Below are 17,777 nucleotides of genomic sequence, written 5' to 3' on the forward strand. Positions count from 1 at the left end.
TTAGAGGGTGGCGATGAGAAATGTTTGTTTATGTGATGTTTATTAATGCCTTTAGAGGGTGGCGATGAGAAATGTTTGTTTATGTGATGTTTATTAATGCCTTTAGAGGGTGGCGATGAGAAATGTTTGTTTATGTGATGTTTATTAATGCCTTTAGAGGGCGGCGATGAGAAATGTTTGTTTATGTGATGTTTATTAATGCCTTTAGAGGGTGGCGATGAGAAATGTTTGTTTATGTGATGTTTATTAATGCCTTTAGAGGGCGGCGATGCGTAATGTTTGTTTATATGATGTTTATTAATGCCTTTAGAGGGTGGCAGTGAGTTGTGTTTGTTTATATGATATTTATTAATGCCTTTAGAGGGCAGCGGTGAGTAACATTTATTCATTTGATGTTTTTTTTTTAAATAGATATCAGCCACTTATGGTTTGCACGTTAAAAGTTGAATACAATTAATAAAAAAAAGACAAGTTATAAATCCCACCTATTTATATAGCAATTAATCATCAGTTCACTGCGACCCAGAAGGATAAGCGCTTTAGATGATGTGTGTGTGTGTGTGTGTGTGTGTGTGTGCATAATCATCAGTTAAAATTTCATAATTGTGACAGGCCTAAGTACAGCTCTGTAACAATAATGTTCAGAAGTGCAAAAAGTATTTCATAAAACTGAGAGCTATCCTCCTAAAAACACGAGGAGGCACGAGGAAACAAACAGCTTTAGGCACTTTTTGGTTGGAACATGAACGTAAGGAAAAGGCGATTGATCTAGGAAGACGAAGGGGGAGGCGTTAAGAGTATTGCTGGGTAAATTGCTGGTGGAACTCCTTCAGTTTTCTGAGCATGGTCTGTAGTTTATCAGTGGGCGGTAGGATTGTCATTCTGTGAGGAAAAAGAGATGAAAAGAGAAATGGTAAAGATTGGACTGTGGTCAGACAAAAAGAGGTGCACACAAACAATTATTAAACATTGCTACCAAGTGAACGCCTGTTCATATCCATATTCAGATCCCTCAGGGTTTAATATTGATTTGCTTTATCAGAGTAAAAATAAAAGGTGCCTGTGGTGTGAAATATATTTATATGCATGTGTTCTTGCTTATAATGGCAATGTGTGTCACAAATAAAACAAAAAACTAATAGAAAAAATAGACTGAAAAATAAAAAGTAGGTACATCTCTTCCGCAGCATAAACATGAATGAAATGACATACTCTGCCATCTAGTGGCAACTATAAATATTACAGGAACTTACAGATAAGGTGCATTATCCTGCATTATTTCTGCTCTCATCTTTGCACAAGACTAAAAATAAACCCATATGCAAAAGCATTACCCCCCCCCCTCAACTCCCCCATGTTCTGCTGATTTTCTAAGTGAAAATAAGTGAACAGACTTAAATATGACATTTAGTGCACGATTTCAAATTATTTGTAAAGTGTAACATATGGGGGGGAAATAAATCAAATTATATATATATATATATATATATATATATATATATATATATATATATATATATATATATATATATATATATAATGTTTTAGACCTTTTGCAAAGGCTGCAATGCATGCTCTATTTGTTCTAATGTGTTCAATTCATCCAATAAACAGTAACTGTGCATTAAAATGTGCAGAAGTGTGTTCTCTGTAGAGGATGTGTGACTTATTTCCCCTCAGAAAATCAACAAAACATCTCATTTGATCAGGGGTGCCCAAACTTTTTTCCTACGACTGTAGCTCTGAGCTCAACTGATCCACTGATTCAGAAACACACCTGAAGTGAAAGGTTCCCTCTTTTTGACCAAACCCACTGCCAGGGACTAAACAAATGCCTGTTTCTTCCAGGAGCTTCATACAGTAGAACATATCTGGAACCTGGCCCTTTGCCTGCGCACAAACAGAGACACTACGTAACCATTGCACTGATGGACAAATGGCAGAGCAGAGAACAGAGAGCAGAGGAAAGCGGGAGTGACCTTGGCATCCTTTATGGCACGCTCGGGCAGCGTGATGCGGGGGAAAGAGTACATGGCTCCCTGCACTGGGTTACACCTGATCCCTGGCACCGTGTTCAGAATCTCCTCTGTCATCTTTGCCTTCTGCGCCAGGTTGTTCAGCGTGGCCGTCTTCTCCTGCAGAACACACAACAGTCACAGGACTGAGGGAGCTGATACAGGGCACTTGAAGTAGGGCAGAGTTCTGATGATGACTTCCACAGAGTAACTGATGCATAGACTCACTACCTTATATCTACACTTAGGCCCAATCCCATTTAACCCCTTGCCCCTGCCACTTAGCCCTCTATTTTGCACACTCATGCCTAGGGGGGTAGGGTGTCCCGATTTTTGCTGAGATAGAGAGGTAGGGTGGAATGTTAGGTCCTCCAAATGGAGGTTTTTCAGAGACACACTCCAAACAGTGTTATGAACAAAAAAGAAAAACGGTCACGATGGCTTATGAAAACAATTGTATTATCTTACTTTAAAGTTGTTTCAATGTTTTATGGGCATTTTCTTTATAACAAGCATAACAAATCAATGTCTCGGTAGCTAGGCTAAATTTTCTAGGAAGCCAAATAGTCCAGCAGTTCGAGGAGCTGAACTTTACCTTCCTCCGCTGTCACTGCTAACTGGCAGGGTTGCCTATAGAGCAGCGCTAGTAGCCTGTTAATGAAATAACATTTCATAGGGGGAGATTTTAACCACTACCCCTTATAACTCAGTTCCAAACGGCAAGGTGCCACTCAAAAACAAAGGACAGGGGTAAACAAAAGAAATGGGACTGGGCCTTACTGTCCATTTTACCCTCTTATAGGTGCACTTTACACCAATGAGCAAAAACATTATGACCATGTAATGTAACATAGTTATGTTATAACTGAAGTTTGGGGGGAGGAACATGCCTGAAGCCCCACCTTCTTTCAATCTAACGCCCCATAAATTCACATCCTCACTTTCTGTTCCCATCATGACGTGTTCGCAATCCCCACTGCCACCCCATCTCCTCCCTGTTCCTCAGTCCTACATCAGTCCTACTACAGCTGACATTGGGTCTGGCCTTCTAGCTACAGGCAGAAGCTGCATAAGATCTCAGAGTTCTCCCCCCTCCTTTAATCAGTCTTCCCTCGTACTACTACCATGTTAAAGGGTCTGAAAATGTAAATTTTCAGAAAAATCTTCACAAAATGTAAAAGAAAACAGGACTCATCAGACCAGATGTCCTTCCTCCTTTGCTCCAAGTCAAGTATCAATGTTTACTGTCCACTGTAGGTGCTTTTGGCTGTAGAAAGGAGTCAGCATTTGCACTCTGACCTCTCTGTGGCTACACAGCCCCATATGTACAATGGTGCATTCCTCCTGTAACCACTATTAAAAATTTGTGACGTGTGCCACAAGAGCCTTTCTTCTGGTTTGGACCCGGTGGAATAGCTGATTTGTAGTTTGTCCTTCCTCGGACCATAGTCAGTAGCTACTCACTACTGCTGACTGGGAGCACCCCACAAGCCTTGCCGTTTCAGAGATGCTCTGATCCAGTTGTCTGACCAGCCACTCAGGTCTTCACACTTGCCCAGTTCTCCAACATCCAATACGTCAACGACGAGAACCGACTGTTCATGTACTGTCTACTATATCCCAGACCTTGACGTGCTGTTGTTGTGACATAACCAACCTTATTAACTTCATCTATGGTCATAATGTTTTGTCTTTTCAGTGTATAGTTCACAGATCACGTTACAGTTCATCTTTTTCTGCATAATGTGTTGATCCCACTTTACCTTGTTCTTCATTACCCTCACAAGACTACCACTGAATAGGTATCATTCAGGCAGTGGATCATTCTCACCACTGCAGTGACTCTGCCTATTAGTGGTGGTGGGTGTGGTGTTGGTGCAAGTGGATCAGACACAGCAGTGCTACTGGAGTTTTTCAACACTAGATTCTCTTATGAGCAGTAAAGAATGTCCTGGATACAAATCTCACTATTTGCCTGCCGAGTTGGGCTGGATTACATCAGACTGGACACTAATACTTATCAAAAGTAAAACATTTCTACTGTAAAAGTCTTCAGGAGGGAAAGTGGATGGTACCGCAATGAACTGAGCGTATGATGGCTCTCCAGGCTGGGGAGGGTTGGTCACCAGGGCCATGAGTGCTTGGCCAGGCACAGGAGGACACAAACGCACGGACACCAGCTTAGTGAGCTGAGCCTTCACTTCAGGATCCATATTTATCACCTCCATATAACCACCTCGAAAACCACACCTGAAAAGCAGAAATAATACAGTTATTTATCGCAGTGCTGAAGAGTGGCAAAAATCTGATTTACATAATTTTCCGCTTATCCCAAATGTAGTCAATGAGACAAGACATGACCGCAGTCCGTTTCTTTAGTTTTGCACTGGAGCTTCTTATGTGGTTTCTTGCTGTTTGGACCGTTTTTAGCTTTGCAGCATACTTTTGTTGATTTTTCTAGATAACAATACGTTATACAGTGTCAGAAAATACATAAGCACATCTATTTGACATTCCTTAAAGCACCCAGACCACCAAAAACGGGATTTTCCTCACTTGTTCAAAAAATAAATTGAGGCAGTATGTAAACACTGTTTCCTCCCTTGGAATATTTTGAATGAGGAGCAAAGTAAAGCAGCCAATCAGAACGGAGATCATTTACATATATTGCTCTTAAAGGTACAGTAACAAAAAAAAAATAAGCCTGTTTATTTTTTTAGAGATAAAGAGAAATGTAAAAATGAATGATAGTTTTGTACATAAAGAAACATTTGTTTTTGTACATAAATAAATACAAAAGTACCTAAAACTGAAAAAAAAAATAAAAACAAGGATTAAATAGGTTCTACAATGAATTGTCACTAAAGTCATGACAAAAAATGAACAAATGACAGTGCCCCAAAGTATCTTTAAAAAATAATGTAATTCAATGCCTTGCATGTCCAACAGCTCTATGCTGGCAAGGATGTTGGCCTCTGTAGCACATTCTGTGTAATCTACTGTAATACGTTTATTTTACGTAAACGGATTTATTTATTGTTGTTTTTTTCTTTCGCCTTTCAGGTATGTCCTAAATTTCAGTTTAAGCCAGTAGTTCTCAATTTTGTGCCACCAAACATTAAATTAAACTCCAAAAAATTTAAGTTGGTCATTCACCAAGCGTTCTCAAACCCACATTCTCTTAAAAACCCACATTCACCAGTGTTTTATTTGGGATTTGTTCTTAGGTAAGAACATAATCTACACACAGTTAAGAGCACAAGGTATGAAAACCTTTTCTTAGACCCTTTCTAAAGAACAAATTTAAGATAAAACTAATTTAAGTAGGAAGATATTGGTGAATGAGGCCCACTGATACTGACGACGACTGTGAGCAAATCCAGTTTCAAATTACTGTTACCACGAATGGCAGGTGTCCCAGATGCAGGTAAAGCCAAGTCCAGGATTCAGTTACAGTCCTAATGGTGAATCACTATTGTGACTCTTTGGGCGGGATTTAAACTGTGCCTGGGAAACTGGTCCCGATCCGGCTTAACAGCTTCAGTGTATATTTCAGTCACCTCTGTTCTACCCTGTTCTTATGAATGATCTTCAGGGAGTACTCCAGCTTTTGCTGATGAATGTCTCTCAGCAAGATATGCACTCACTCTCCCATGTAGCATTTGGAGGTGGAGTGGAATGAGGCCAGTTCCACTGTGCTGGAGAACTTAGGGCCCATCTCAAATAACACCTTCTTGAAAGAGTGGAATGCACAGCCTTCAGCGTACACGTTATCCTGATAGACCTGAGAGAAGAACGTCAGGGTGAAAGGGGGAGGTTTAGGAGAGGTTTCAACATAGACTGAAGCAATGGCAAGCGACAAATTTCCTTTGAAAACACTGTGTTACCTCATCGGCCATGAGGAAGAGATGCTCCTTTGCAGCGAATCGGATCACGTCCTCAATACATTGTCTGCTCTGTACTTGACCTGTAAGAAGAAAGGAGAGATCCAAATGAACCACTTCCAGTGTAATGTACTTAGTTCTTTTTAAAATTCAATATCACATTATTTTCTATCATGGTATTACAGTATCAGATGATATTACGTTTGCTGAGTACTGATACTCTGTTACTTTGCTAAAAGAATGGTTCACAAACATCTCATTCAGTCTTATGCAAACATCTGGCCACCTCTGGTCAAATGATGTGTTATCTTCTAAGTGAAGATAAATCAACACATTCTCAACTAAGAACACATTTCTTCAGATTTTAATGCATGTTTACTGTTTTTTTTTATTTTAAAATACTGGAAGAAAATACAGCACGAAATGTGGCCTGTGCAAAAGTTTCTGTTCAAAAATTTCTGCACAAATTCTATTTATTTGCTGAGTTTAAGGTATTGGAAAAAAATAAAATACAAAATGTGCAATAACTTTTGCACAGGCCACATTATATTTTATGTTTTTCCCCCCAGTGTGTTAAATTCAGCAAATAAACAGTAATTATATATGTATGTGGTACCATACCTCCAAAAGTAGTGGGAAAAAGCTTATTGTTTCAAAACAAACAAACAAAACAAAAACAAAACAAAAAATCCCATGACATGCTAATAACATGCCTCTATATTTGGGTGATATCTTCTTCATTTGTTTTCAGCTAGTTTCACACTGTGATTGGAGGTTCATTGTTTGGACTTTTTTTTGGTTTGGAACTAATAACCTTTTCAGCTGAGAAGATTCAGCTTCAGATTCAGACTTATATGGTGGGATATTCTATCCCTGATGGCCGTAGGTTTCCATTTCTTGTTTGCTACATTAGTCTTGCAGCACCAGTGCAAACTTTGGGCATTTGTCCTGTTTTTAGGGTGAACTAGCTTTAAGGGCTGGTTGGTAATAAGGTCATATACGGTTTCTATAATTATAAAGTTATAATTATTTATGGTACCTGTGGGGTTGCCAGGATTGATGATGCAGAGGACGCGTGGTCTGCAGTGTTCTCTGGCAGCCTCTAGGGAGCGCTGCAGCTCGTCAATGTCCAAACTCCAGCACTTCTCCTCGTTTAGGTAGTAGTTGATCTGCACGGCGCCAAGCTCAGCTAGAGCGGCAGAGTAGAGAGGATACTGTGGGATGGAGATCATCACACCTGTACGGGTACGTCCCTCTCCTGTGGTCAGTAACTTCAGTATGGTCTAAACCAGTGAGAAGAGAAAGAGAGGAATAGATTTGAGAGTAAAGAATAAAAAAAAAACTCTGTGAGTACTTGGCTGATACATATTAATACAGGCCAATGTTTCGCCTACTGTTATACAGGCCAAATTCATATGCATCCTGGCCTGGATAAGCTGATTCTCCTTCTGGATCGCGGGGATTGTCAAGTATAAAAATGCATTAAATTCAAATAGCAAGTTGAGCACAAATTAATTGATATAGTAGTGCGACAGTGTTGTGTTTGGCAGATGTGAGCTGGCTTGTGCCAGAGGATCAACATCTACTGTTCAACATTCTAGTTACAGTAAACTTTAATTACTAAATGTCTTGGTCCTTACAGGAACAGAACATATAATAAGTGTCTAAGTGTTTGAGAATGTATATCTCTGTGTGTCTGCCCTGTGATGGACTAAGCGACCTGTCCAGGCTGTTAAAATATATGAGACTGAAATGCATGAATTCTGCCTTTTTATCGAGGAAACCAGTGAGGGCTCCCCCTCTTGAATGTCTGCTGACATAACTAATCAAATTCCTATATGGATCAATCTACCCAACTGGTTCAAAGTCAGAGGTAAAAACACATTTTGGACTTTTAATGGACTTTGATGGACTTTTGCTTTAAACGAGCAGAACTCAAAAATGATACAGCTTTGAACAGCTGTACATAAATAAAATCCTAATATTTTTCTTAAAACACAAAGAAGTTCACTTTATTGCAGAATATGTGTTTCTGTAGTGACAATTCTTAATGTTACCTACGGACTTTCCTACTTTGGGACAAATTTATTTCAAAATAATGGGATTATTATTATTTATTATGTAATACTGTTATTTAATATTATTATTACTGTTACTATTCTTACTATTGCTATTATTATCAGACAGTAAAGACTACATACACTGCCCTTTCATACTGGATTTTAATCATTCCACAATTATTACTGTCAGACAGTAAAAATTACACACACTGAAGATTCATTCTGGTTTAATACTGGATGGATCTTATTGGCACTCATGCATACCCTATATAATACATGCCAAAACTAATCCAGTTCAAATAAGAGTTGTGTTTTTGAAGATTGTAAACCAGCTGATTATTTAAACCCAGAGTGCTTCACTCAGAGTGCCTATATTTGTGAAGCAAACACACCTGCACTTTCTGCGAAACTCAAAAAGCACTGTTATGTGTAACAGAGTGATGTGAGGCATGTGGAACATGTTCTGTTCCTGATTGGTTAAAAAATGAGAACACACCACAATGCCATCACTGGCTCCCGTGGTTAGGTAGATGTTGTCTGGGTCACATGCTATACCACCGTCGCGATGTTCAATGTACCGGGAAACGTCTTGCCTCACGCAGTCTATACCCTGACTAGCGCTGTATGCACCTAAGAAAGGTAGGAGGGAGAAAGAGAGACAAAGGATGAAGGTCAAAGGTGAGATCAGGGGTCAATAAAATCCAGCTCAGTTGACATGACTTATTTCAAACCAGCCAAGAAGTCATGGGTTTAACTAGTGCTGTCAAAGTGAACGCTTAACTCCACTAAATGTTTTAATGCATTGTCCTGGTTTGACCTTCTAAAGCATCCATAGTTCCAGGCTGAAGCCCAGCTGCTCGCACACCATATGCTGCTATGATTCAATTGCCATAAAATTATTCTTAATAAAAACAAAGTTATTTCTAACTATCACCATCAATTGAATATCTGTGTTAGTGCTTCTTGATCTCAGCACTGCAATTGATACTGTCAATAATAACATTCTTTTAACCAGAATGGAAAGTGGCTCCTAATATAGCAGTACGAGAACAAAAGGGCTACAATCACAGAGTCACTGTTGCTCTCACTGGACAGATGAAAATGACATGATTTCCATGTTCAGGTGATGATAATAATGTTACTGAATTTTTGAGAGTACATAAATAAGTATTCTGATTAATCTTATTTTTGTCTACTTATATATTGTAACAAAATGTACTGCTTTTCATTGGAATAACATATTTTTTTTCGGGTCAAATTTGTGCCAGTAAGACCAATTTACTACACAAAATAAGGTGATTAACTGTGATTAATCACAATTAATCATGATTAATCACAATTAATTGTGTTCACAATTATTTGTGATGAATCACGGTTACTTGTGACAGCCCTAGTATTAATACTACAGAAGCCACAGTTTCAACATGCACTCACCATAACATACACCTAAGCAGTGCAACATGAGTGGGAGGGTGTTATTGCAAAAAACCTTCATGGCCATTGTCTTGTGCCTGCAGACATATCACAGCCATGAAGTTATTCACGATTCCATATGACCTCATATGTTCAATTGCTTTTATCCCACAGTCTTACAAGTAAATATCCACTGTAAAAAGTTTTTAGTATTATTACTTTTTTACTTTGGTTTTTTATATTACTTTCACAGTACTTTACTGTATCATATTAACAGTAAATAACAGTAAAATAGCAAGTATATACTGGGACTCCACAGCCACCCATCACAGTCATATTACTGCGATGTATGTGTATTCTTCTGTATAATTAGAATAATAAGCTGTAATTAAAAAAAAAAAAAAAAAACAGTAATCTCCTGTATTTTTTTTTACATAGCAACTGTAAGAGTAATGCAACTGAACAGCCAGCAATTCACTGGAAACTTACATATGAAAAAACGACTTCAATTGTTTTGAGAATTTAAATAAAGGAAAAGGCAAAGTAAAATAAAATCAAAAACAGCCTCAATGAACATATTTATTCCCCAAGTTTTTCAGTTAAACATGCACAAAGGCACATATTTGAAAGTGATTTGCTGTGCAATTACAGATGACTTGATGACTGATGAAGATTTTGCTGGGAAAACTTTGAAAACTATAAAAAAAAAACTTTGAAAAATATGCTATATACTGTGCTGTCCTGGAAATAATTAACATGTTCTTTTTTACTGCCAATTTCTTCTACCAGGAAAGTAGTTCCAGCAGCTTAGAGAAAAAACAACCACTGTTGTTACTTAGCAACTGGTGGTCAGAACAGTAAAAAGGTGTTTTTATCAGATACATCAACACTTTTCAACCAATCGTACCAATACTGCTTCCTCCACACGCCTTGAGAATGCGCCGTGCACGGTTCTTGGCATCTTCTGGAAACTTGTTATCGTCGAGCAGCTCTGGATAAGAGCACAATGCCAACACCTTGAAGAGAAACACAGCAAAGAAGATAAAGAAACACTGCACAGACATGTATTTTTCAAAGAAACTGTGAACAGCTGGTTTGGGACATGGTGACGATGAACTGTTGTTCATTTGAATACGTGCAAATCAGTTTTGCAAAAGTAAACCAGTGGTATCTGATAAGATGAATTTATACACTTTTTAAGCACTATTTTGAAAAGTTCAGAGGAGATTTTGCATGTAAAAATTACAGGTGCGAATGCACAGCCTGAGGCTACAGCTCATGCAGTCAGGACCAGAATATTTGGCTCAATATTTGAAAAAGAGAGTTCAGATCTCTGATATGAAGTTTTAGGAGCTGGAATGTGAAGGTACCTGTCTGAAAAAGGTGATAGGCTGCTGTCCCATAGCATGGGCATCTCCAATATTGGCTTTGATGACCTCATTAAAGGGTTTCTTCACTCCCTGTAAAATAAAAAGTCAACAGTAGCTCACATCTTCGTTTTTGACATGTGTTTAACCACTTTTATTTCTTCTGTCAGTTATAAAACACTCAATGTTCTGACTGTATGAAAAATAGCTGGTAGGCTAAAGTTCAAACCACCGCTCAGAAACATCTAAATCATGTTAATGCCAGGTTAAAAGTGAAGCAGGCAGTAGTTCTTAGCTCTTTTTAATATATAGTAATAGTACATATAGTATTTAATATATAGTTTCACAGGGGACAATTACATCACTCATGCTCAGACATGAACACTGTAAATAAAAAGTCTTAGGTCAAATCCTATTTCACCCCATTTACCACTGAGCCCTTAGCCCTCAATTTTGCACGTTCATGTCTAGGGGTAGGATGTCCTGATCTTTGTTGAGATAGAGTGGTAGAGGGAAGTGTTAGGGTTAGATGGTCCTCCAAATGGAGGTTTTTCAGAGGCACAACTCCAAACGAAGTCCATCCATTTTCTAAGCCGCTTGTCCCTCAGGGTCACGGGGGAGTGCTGGAGCCTATCCCAGCGGTCATTGGGAGGAAAGCAGGATACACCCTGGACAGGTCGCCAGTTCATCGCAGGGCACATAGACTCACACCTAAGGGCAATATAGCATGTCCAAACAGCCTGGGAGGAAACCGGAGGAAACCCATGCAGACACAGGGAGAACATGCAAACTCCACACAGAGAGGACCCCGGTCACCCGGCCGGGGAATCGAACCCAGGTCCTCCTCGCTGTGAGTCGACATCGCTACCCACAGCGCCACCGTGCCGCCCCCAGACGAAGTCTTACGAGAAAAAAAGAAAAATGGAAAAATGGCTGCGCGAGCGAACAAAGGAAGCCAACAAATTTTTGTATTTCCTCCATTAAGAAATTGTGATAACCACTGTATTATCTTTAGTTTAATGTCATTTCAAACTATTATGGCCCTTTTCTTTATAACAAACAGAAAGAATCATTAGTGGTATGCTGATGTCTTGGTAGCTAGCTAGCTAAATTTACCATTCCCCCTTAAATGGTGCATATATTATATTCTGGAGCCTCACACCCAAGAACTGCTGCTCCATTTAAGATGGAATGAGAAGATTTGAACGAGAAGCTGGCGAATAGCTGACTTCAGCTTCATATCAACAAAGAATCTGAGGTGGGCGATACTAAATATTTGCCCCCCTTCTTTGAAGGCATATGATGCCCTAAATGCAACTAAAGCCCAGCAGGGACGTTGCTAAACTTTACCCTCCTCTTCTGTCACTGTAGACTGGCAGGGTCACCTACAGAGCAGTGGCAAGGTGATGCTCGAAAACAAGGGTAAAAATAATATATGGGACTGGGCCTTATGTTATTAGCATTTTATGTAACTGATATATCTACATAGACCTGTTAATGAAAAACTGTGTATTTGTAACAGTTGAGTCCAATCATTGTAAAACAAACTATGAATTTTGTTATTCATTTATGCTTATCACACTTGGCTCAAACCTGGAAGGTCAAATGCTCATTAGCTCCCATTACTTGTTAGCTACATTGGCTCTGCAGCTCCTGTGCCAAAACTCAGATAATCAGATCTATATAACTTCAAACGTGCACATAATTGCAATGTCTTCTTATTAATCTATGACCTTTCAACCTTTCCTTTTGCTTTTGAGGCCTGCAGCACAAGTTAAGGAGCGCTACACACTCGGCTTATCAGCTACGCAAACAATTAGCACAGAACACTGGTTCCCACCTGCTGATCTCAGCAGTTCTCCTTTTTCTCTTTCTCTCTGTTTGCTCTTTGCCAAAGCCAACAGTCCAAGTGTTCTCAACAACCTCTTGATTTCTCTCTCAAATCTCAGGCCTGGTCCTCTCTCAGTTCAGCAAATGTGATGATGATTTTCCATTTCAGTATAAAGCTGTGTTTTTAACTGTGAGGACCTGTCATGTTCAGACATCTCCGTGTCCTTCATATAACTACAAATGAAAGTCAAATGAAAATACATGAAAAGTCCAAAAAAAAAAAAAAATGGGACTCCTAACAACCACCTGGTAGACACCAAAACTGACCCCAACAGACAAACAACACTTAAAGCTTTTATCTTTGAGATAGAGGAGGAAATCAGGCTGCTTCAGATCTGAAAACATCCACAGGTGTCTCTGTACATCCTTCCACTGTGAGAAGACCACTCAGCGCTATGGGTCTGAAAGGATGTGTAGCTGTCAAGAAGAACCTCACTGAGAAAGGGAGACGGACACATCAAACAAACCGGCTGAAAAATGGACTGACCACTCCAGAGACCAGACCTCAACATTACTGAATGTTTGTGGGATCACTCGGATTACGAGAAGCAGAAAATACAACCAACTTCTAAGACTGAACTTTGGAGGTGTGGAAAAAACATCCCTGTAGATTTCTTTGAAAACTACTTTTTGAAAACTACATCTGACCATTATATTTAGTTATTGAGGCTTCTGTGTAATTTTCTGTTAAATATCTTTTCAGTTTTAACTGACACTAAAAATGTACTTAATGTCTGGTTTGATTTGAAAATGAAATAAATGAAAAGTAATCTCCAACTTTTACACAGCACTGTATCTAAATCTGGTTTGTTTCCAGAAAACACCTCCATTCCTTTGCAAAGGTAAAGCTTCCTAAATAGCTCGTCTTGGAAGTTAGGTCTGTAGAAACCTTCAACTGTTATTGAACTTTTACATCACATGGAGTTTCTTCAAGCCTTTAGAAGGTTCTTCACAATCATACATTTACAAAAATGGTTCCATTAAAAGGTTCTTTAGGGAACCAACAGTGGTTCTTCTATGGCATCACTCCAAAGAAACCTTATAGCACCTTTACTTTTATGCATGGACTATGCTATTTTGAGTGTAAGGGAGGTAATGCCATGGGTCAAAAGGGCTGCAGGCTATGGAGGACAATGACAGCTCTCAGAAGATGAGTGTGTTGGGAATATGAGAGAAAAAGGTCATCTGCTCTGATTCAGCACTGATGAGATGCTGGAATAACAGACAGACACTCTGACAGAGTGTAATGGATAGCCAAATATCCAAAAGATTACACCCCCATATTATAATTTAAAGACTTTTACAAACGCTTCATTAGTTCTGTTAGTTTCAAGTTTCTAAACAAAGGTTGAAAGAGACCTACAATGTTCTGTAATTGTAATAGAACAGAAAACCCACTGATTTAAAATGTACTTTTAAGGCCACAGTATATCTGAAATACTGCACCACACAGAGTCTAGTGTATAGCATCACATCACATAGTGTTGCACTGAATAGTAGATAGGAGATCCACAATGTTGGAGGAGGTGTGTGTACTAGGGATGCACTGATACTACTTTTTCCCTTCCAATACCAACACCAACACCTGACCTTTTTGATTATGGGATGATAACGACACTAAATCTATCTCTCATAACAAGCTTGTCCTGATACTGAAAATTCCACTTCTTAAATATTTTAGATGTGTGTGTTATACTTTAATAAACACATGTGAAGTAGGTTTTCCTAAGCCTGACATCATTTTTAACACAGTTAAAAACACAAGCACTGCTCACTGCTGCTCATCTTACTCTGACTGGATTTGTGATGCTCGTTCTCATGGTAACATCTACACTAAGTGGTTCTTTATGCGTGTGTGTAATTTTGGATCACATCACTTATAGTGTGTGTGTAAATGGAGATTTTCCTCGGATAGTTGAGTAGAGTGAGCCTAAACACTTCAGTCTGAATGTATAATCAAAATGTTTTTAATTAATGCAAAGATTTTTGCCAATCTAATTGCCAATCTCACATCCAAATATATCTCTGACCATCATAGTGAATATTTAGTGTATATCACACTCATTCTTGCAGTCAGCTGCAGTAGCTTTATCGGATTAACTGGCCTTGAGTCCACACTGCTGTGTGACGCAAATGACCGACAGAGCCATGCCGCAGGTGGGGCTAAAGGACACACTAGGCCAGCTAGTGCCTTGCTCAGCCATTCAGATAAGGTGCTCCCATTAGCATATTTTACTCAGTTTGTATGGTTTTTTTTGGGTTTATTCTTGGCATTTTGGTAAAAAGAATTTCAGTTGGTGTATCACCCACTACCATTGTCTTTGCATGAAATACTGATGTTACAAATTTTTCCATGTGCATTTTTTTAACTTCTGTCTACTGCTGCACATGCAGGTATCACTGTATGTATTGGTCAACTCATCGCTGAAACAGATACTGTTTTTAATTGCCAAAATCGGCACCAATGAGAAGGTGTTGAAGCAAGTACTGAGCTTAGAAAGCCTCAACAGGCTTTCTGTCCTTTTATAAGCACAAAGAATTGCGTTGAAATTATTTCTGTGTGAAGTGACCATTTGATACAGATACACATACACTATATTGCTAAAAGTATTCACTCATCCATCCAAATCACTGAATTCAGGTGCTCCAATCACTTCCATGGCCACAGGTGTACAAAACCAAGCACCTAGGCCTGCAGACTGCTTCTACAGACATTAGTGAAAGAATAGGTCACTTTCAGGAGCTCAGTGAATTCCAGCGTTGTACCGTGATCAGACGCCACCTGTGCAACAAGTCCAGTCGTGAAATTTCGTCACTAATAATTTTTCCACAGTCAACTGTCAGTGGTATTGTAACAATGTGGAAGCGGGGTCAGTGGATGCTATAGTCCTCCAAACATCATGTGGCCTTCAGATGAGCTCAAGAACAGCGTAGAGAGCTTCATGGAATGGGTTTCCATGGCTGAGCAGCTGCATCCAAGCTTTACATCACCAAGTGCAACGCACATCATTAAATGCAGTGGTGTAAAGTGCAGACACTTTGTGTCTACTAGTGTGGACTCTACAGCTCTGGAGTGACGAATCACGCTGTCTGGCAATGTCTGGCAATCCGATGGACGAGTCTGGGTTTGGTGGTTGCCAGGAGAATGGTACTTGTCTGACTTCACTGTGCCAAGTGTAAAGTTTGGTGGGGGTTGTTTTTCAGGAGTTGGGCCCGGCCCCTTAGTTCCAGTGAAAGGAACTCTTAATGCTTCAGCAGATGAAGAGATTTTGGATAATTTTGTGGCAACAGTTTGGGGACGGCCCCTTCCTGTTCCAACATTGACTGTGCACCAGAGCACAAACCAAGGTCCATTAAAACATTGATGAAAGAGTTTGATGTGAAAGAACTGGACTGGCCTGCACAAAGTCCAGACCTCAACCCGATAGAACCCCTTTGGGATGAATTAGAGCGGAGACTGTGAGCCAGGCCTTCTCGTCCAACATCAGTGTCTGACCTCACAAAGGCGCTTCTGGAAGGACTGTCAAAAATTCCCATAAACACACTCCTAACCCTTGTGGAAGGCCTTCCCAGAAGAGCTGAAGCTGTTATAGCTGCAAAGTGTGAGCCGACATCATATTAAACCCTATGGATTAAGAATGAGATCTAACTCAATTTCATATGCATGCGAAGGCAGACGAGCGAATACTTTTGGAAATACAGTGTAAATATTAGGAGGAAAAGTGCTTTGCATGTTGCTTAAAATGCTTTTCTAATGGACTTTTCTCTAAATAAAGCATACGGAGAGACTCAGAAGATGAGAGTTTACTGGATACTTACACTAAACTGGCTGTTCTAGTGTCACACCAGCTGAGTGAAAATGAAAAAAGAGCTTCTGAAAGTTTGGCTTTCATTTCAGCAAAGAAATCATCTCTCTGATTCCTGAGCCTTCACGCTAACTCCAGCTGTTTTGGCATGTGAAAAACAACAGCAGCCGCAGTCAGCAGATGGTGAGGGCCAGCTAATGAGCGACAGGCTGGGGATGTCTTTCTGTGGATGTTTGAGCTCTGTCCAATAGAAATGGCTGCCAAGTCTATCTGCAGAAAACTCCCATCGGCTGAATAAATAACCCTCACCATCAGGAACCCCCTCTCCTCCTATTCGTTGAACAGTAGAGCTGCTTCTCAGCCCCAGCCATTCAGGAAAAGCCATATGAGAAACACCCCTGGGATCAGCAAAGCCTCCAATCATGTTCAGTCTGAGGGTGGATGGTTTTATTGGAAACAAAAGTGACATGCACTACACTGCATTGTGAGAGACTGCACGTGGAGTTTGGTCAGATGTCCAGAACAAGTTCTGTCTGGTTCATCTCTGGACTTTCTGAGTGAGATAACAGCACTCATTGCTATAAAAGAGGTGCCAGATAAAGTAGCGTGTCATACAATAAAGTCAAGTGAACAGGCTAATGAATATGCTAGGCCTGTATATTAGGCCTGTAACTATCAATTATATTAAAAAATCAAGTAATCGGCTGAACAACTTGACAATTCATTAATTTATCAGTTTTTTTAAAAAGCTGCAAAATAAATTGAATAATCAAGACAAGGAATTTGTCAAAAAGGCTGCTAAAACCAATTCAATCGATCAAATCAAATTCCTAAAGGGGAACTCTGTTGATATTTCAAAATGTCTCAAAATTCAAAATTTCAAAATTAATTTCATTAATTGAGATGTAAATCAAGTCATTCAGAGTGGTTTGATTCACAGTTGTTCACAGAGGTGGTGATGGGAACCAGACGTCTGAAGAGTTTAGTGCCTGTAAAACCTCCCTTACACACAGTTATTATATTAAGTGGTTATGAATACACTGTCTGATGCATGAGGCATTGTTTTGCAATAATTCTGAGATGAGAGCACCCAAAAGTGATTATTTCCTATTTATTCATGGAGGAGAATTACATGCTGAGAGTTGAAAGGCCTAAATATTTATTTTTTCAGATTTTACTATTATCAACATTATCTATAAAAACGTGTAGATTCATTCACTGTTTTAGATAGTAAACTATGTGCATTGTAGACAACATGACTCACCACAACTATAAAGAGTCTGAGTCAGCAAGTTTCTCTACAATTAACTATTTCAGATCAAACCACTCTGAATAACTTTGT

General features: G+C 39.3%; 1 protein-coding gene across 2 annotated transcripts in view; it reads right to left on the reverse strand.

The window, feature by feature from the left end:
• Positions 1–312: 312 nt before the first annotated feature.
• Positions 313–17,777, reverse strand: part of gpt2l (glutamic pyruvate transaminase (alanine aminotransferase) 2, like) — a 30,497-nt gene continuing 13,032 nt past the window's right edge. For both annotated transcript variants that reach the window (XM_017702507.2, XM_017702506.2), the window contains 10 exons: positions 10,743–10,832; positions 10,280–10,388; positions 8,456–8,589; positions 6,939–7,182; positions 5,903–5,982; positions 5,663–5,799; positions 4,091–4,265; positions 1,980–2,135; positions 1,778–1,890; positions 313–882 (listed from right to left, as the gene is read on the reverse strand). In XM_017702507.2, coding sequence (XP_017557996.1) covers positions 792–882; positions 1,778–1,890; positions 1,980–2,135; positions 4,091–4,265; positions 5,663–5,799; positions 5,903–5,982; positions 6,939–7,182; positions 8,456–8,589; positions 10,280–10,388; positions 10,743–10,832 — 1,329 coding nt within the window. In that variant the 3' untranslated portion in view covers positions 313–791. The remainder of the gene's footprint in view (positions 883–1,777; positions 1,891–1,979; positions 2,136–4,090; positions 4,266–5,662; positions 5,800–5,902; positions 5,983–6,938; positions 7,183–8,455; positions 8,590–10,279; positions 10,389–10,742; positions 10,833–17,777) is intronic.

The sequence above is a fragment of the Pygocentrus nattereri genome, chromosome 19, assembly GCF_015220715.1.
Source record: "Pygocentrus nattereri isolate fPygNat1 chromosome 19, fPygNat1.pri, whole genome shotgun sequence".
In the NCBI taxonomy this organism is placed as follows: Eukaryota; Metazoa; Chordata; class Actinopteri; order Characiformes; family Serrasalmidae; genus Pygocentrus; species Pygocentrus nattereri.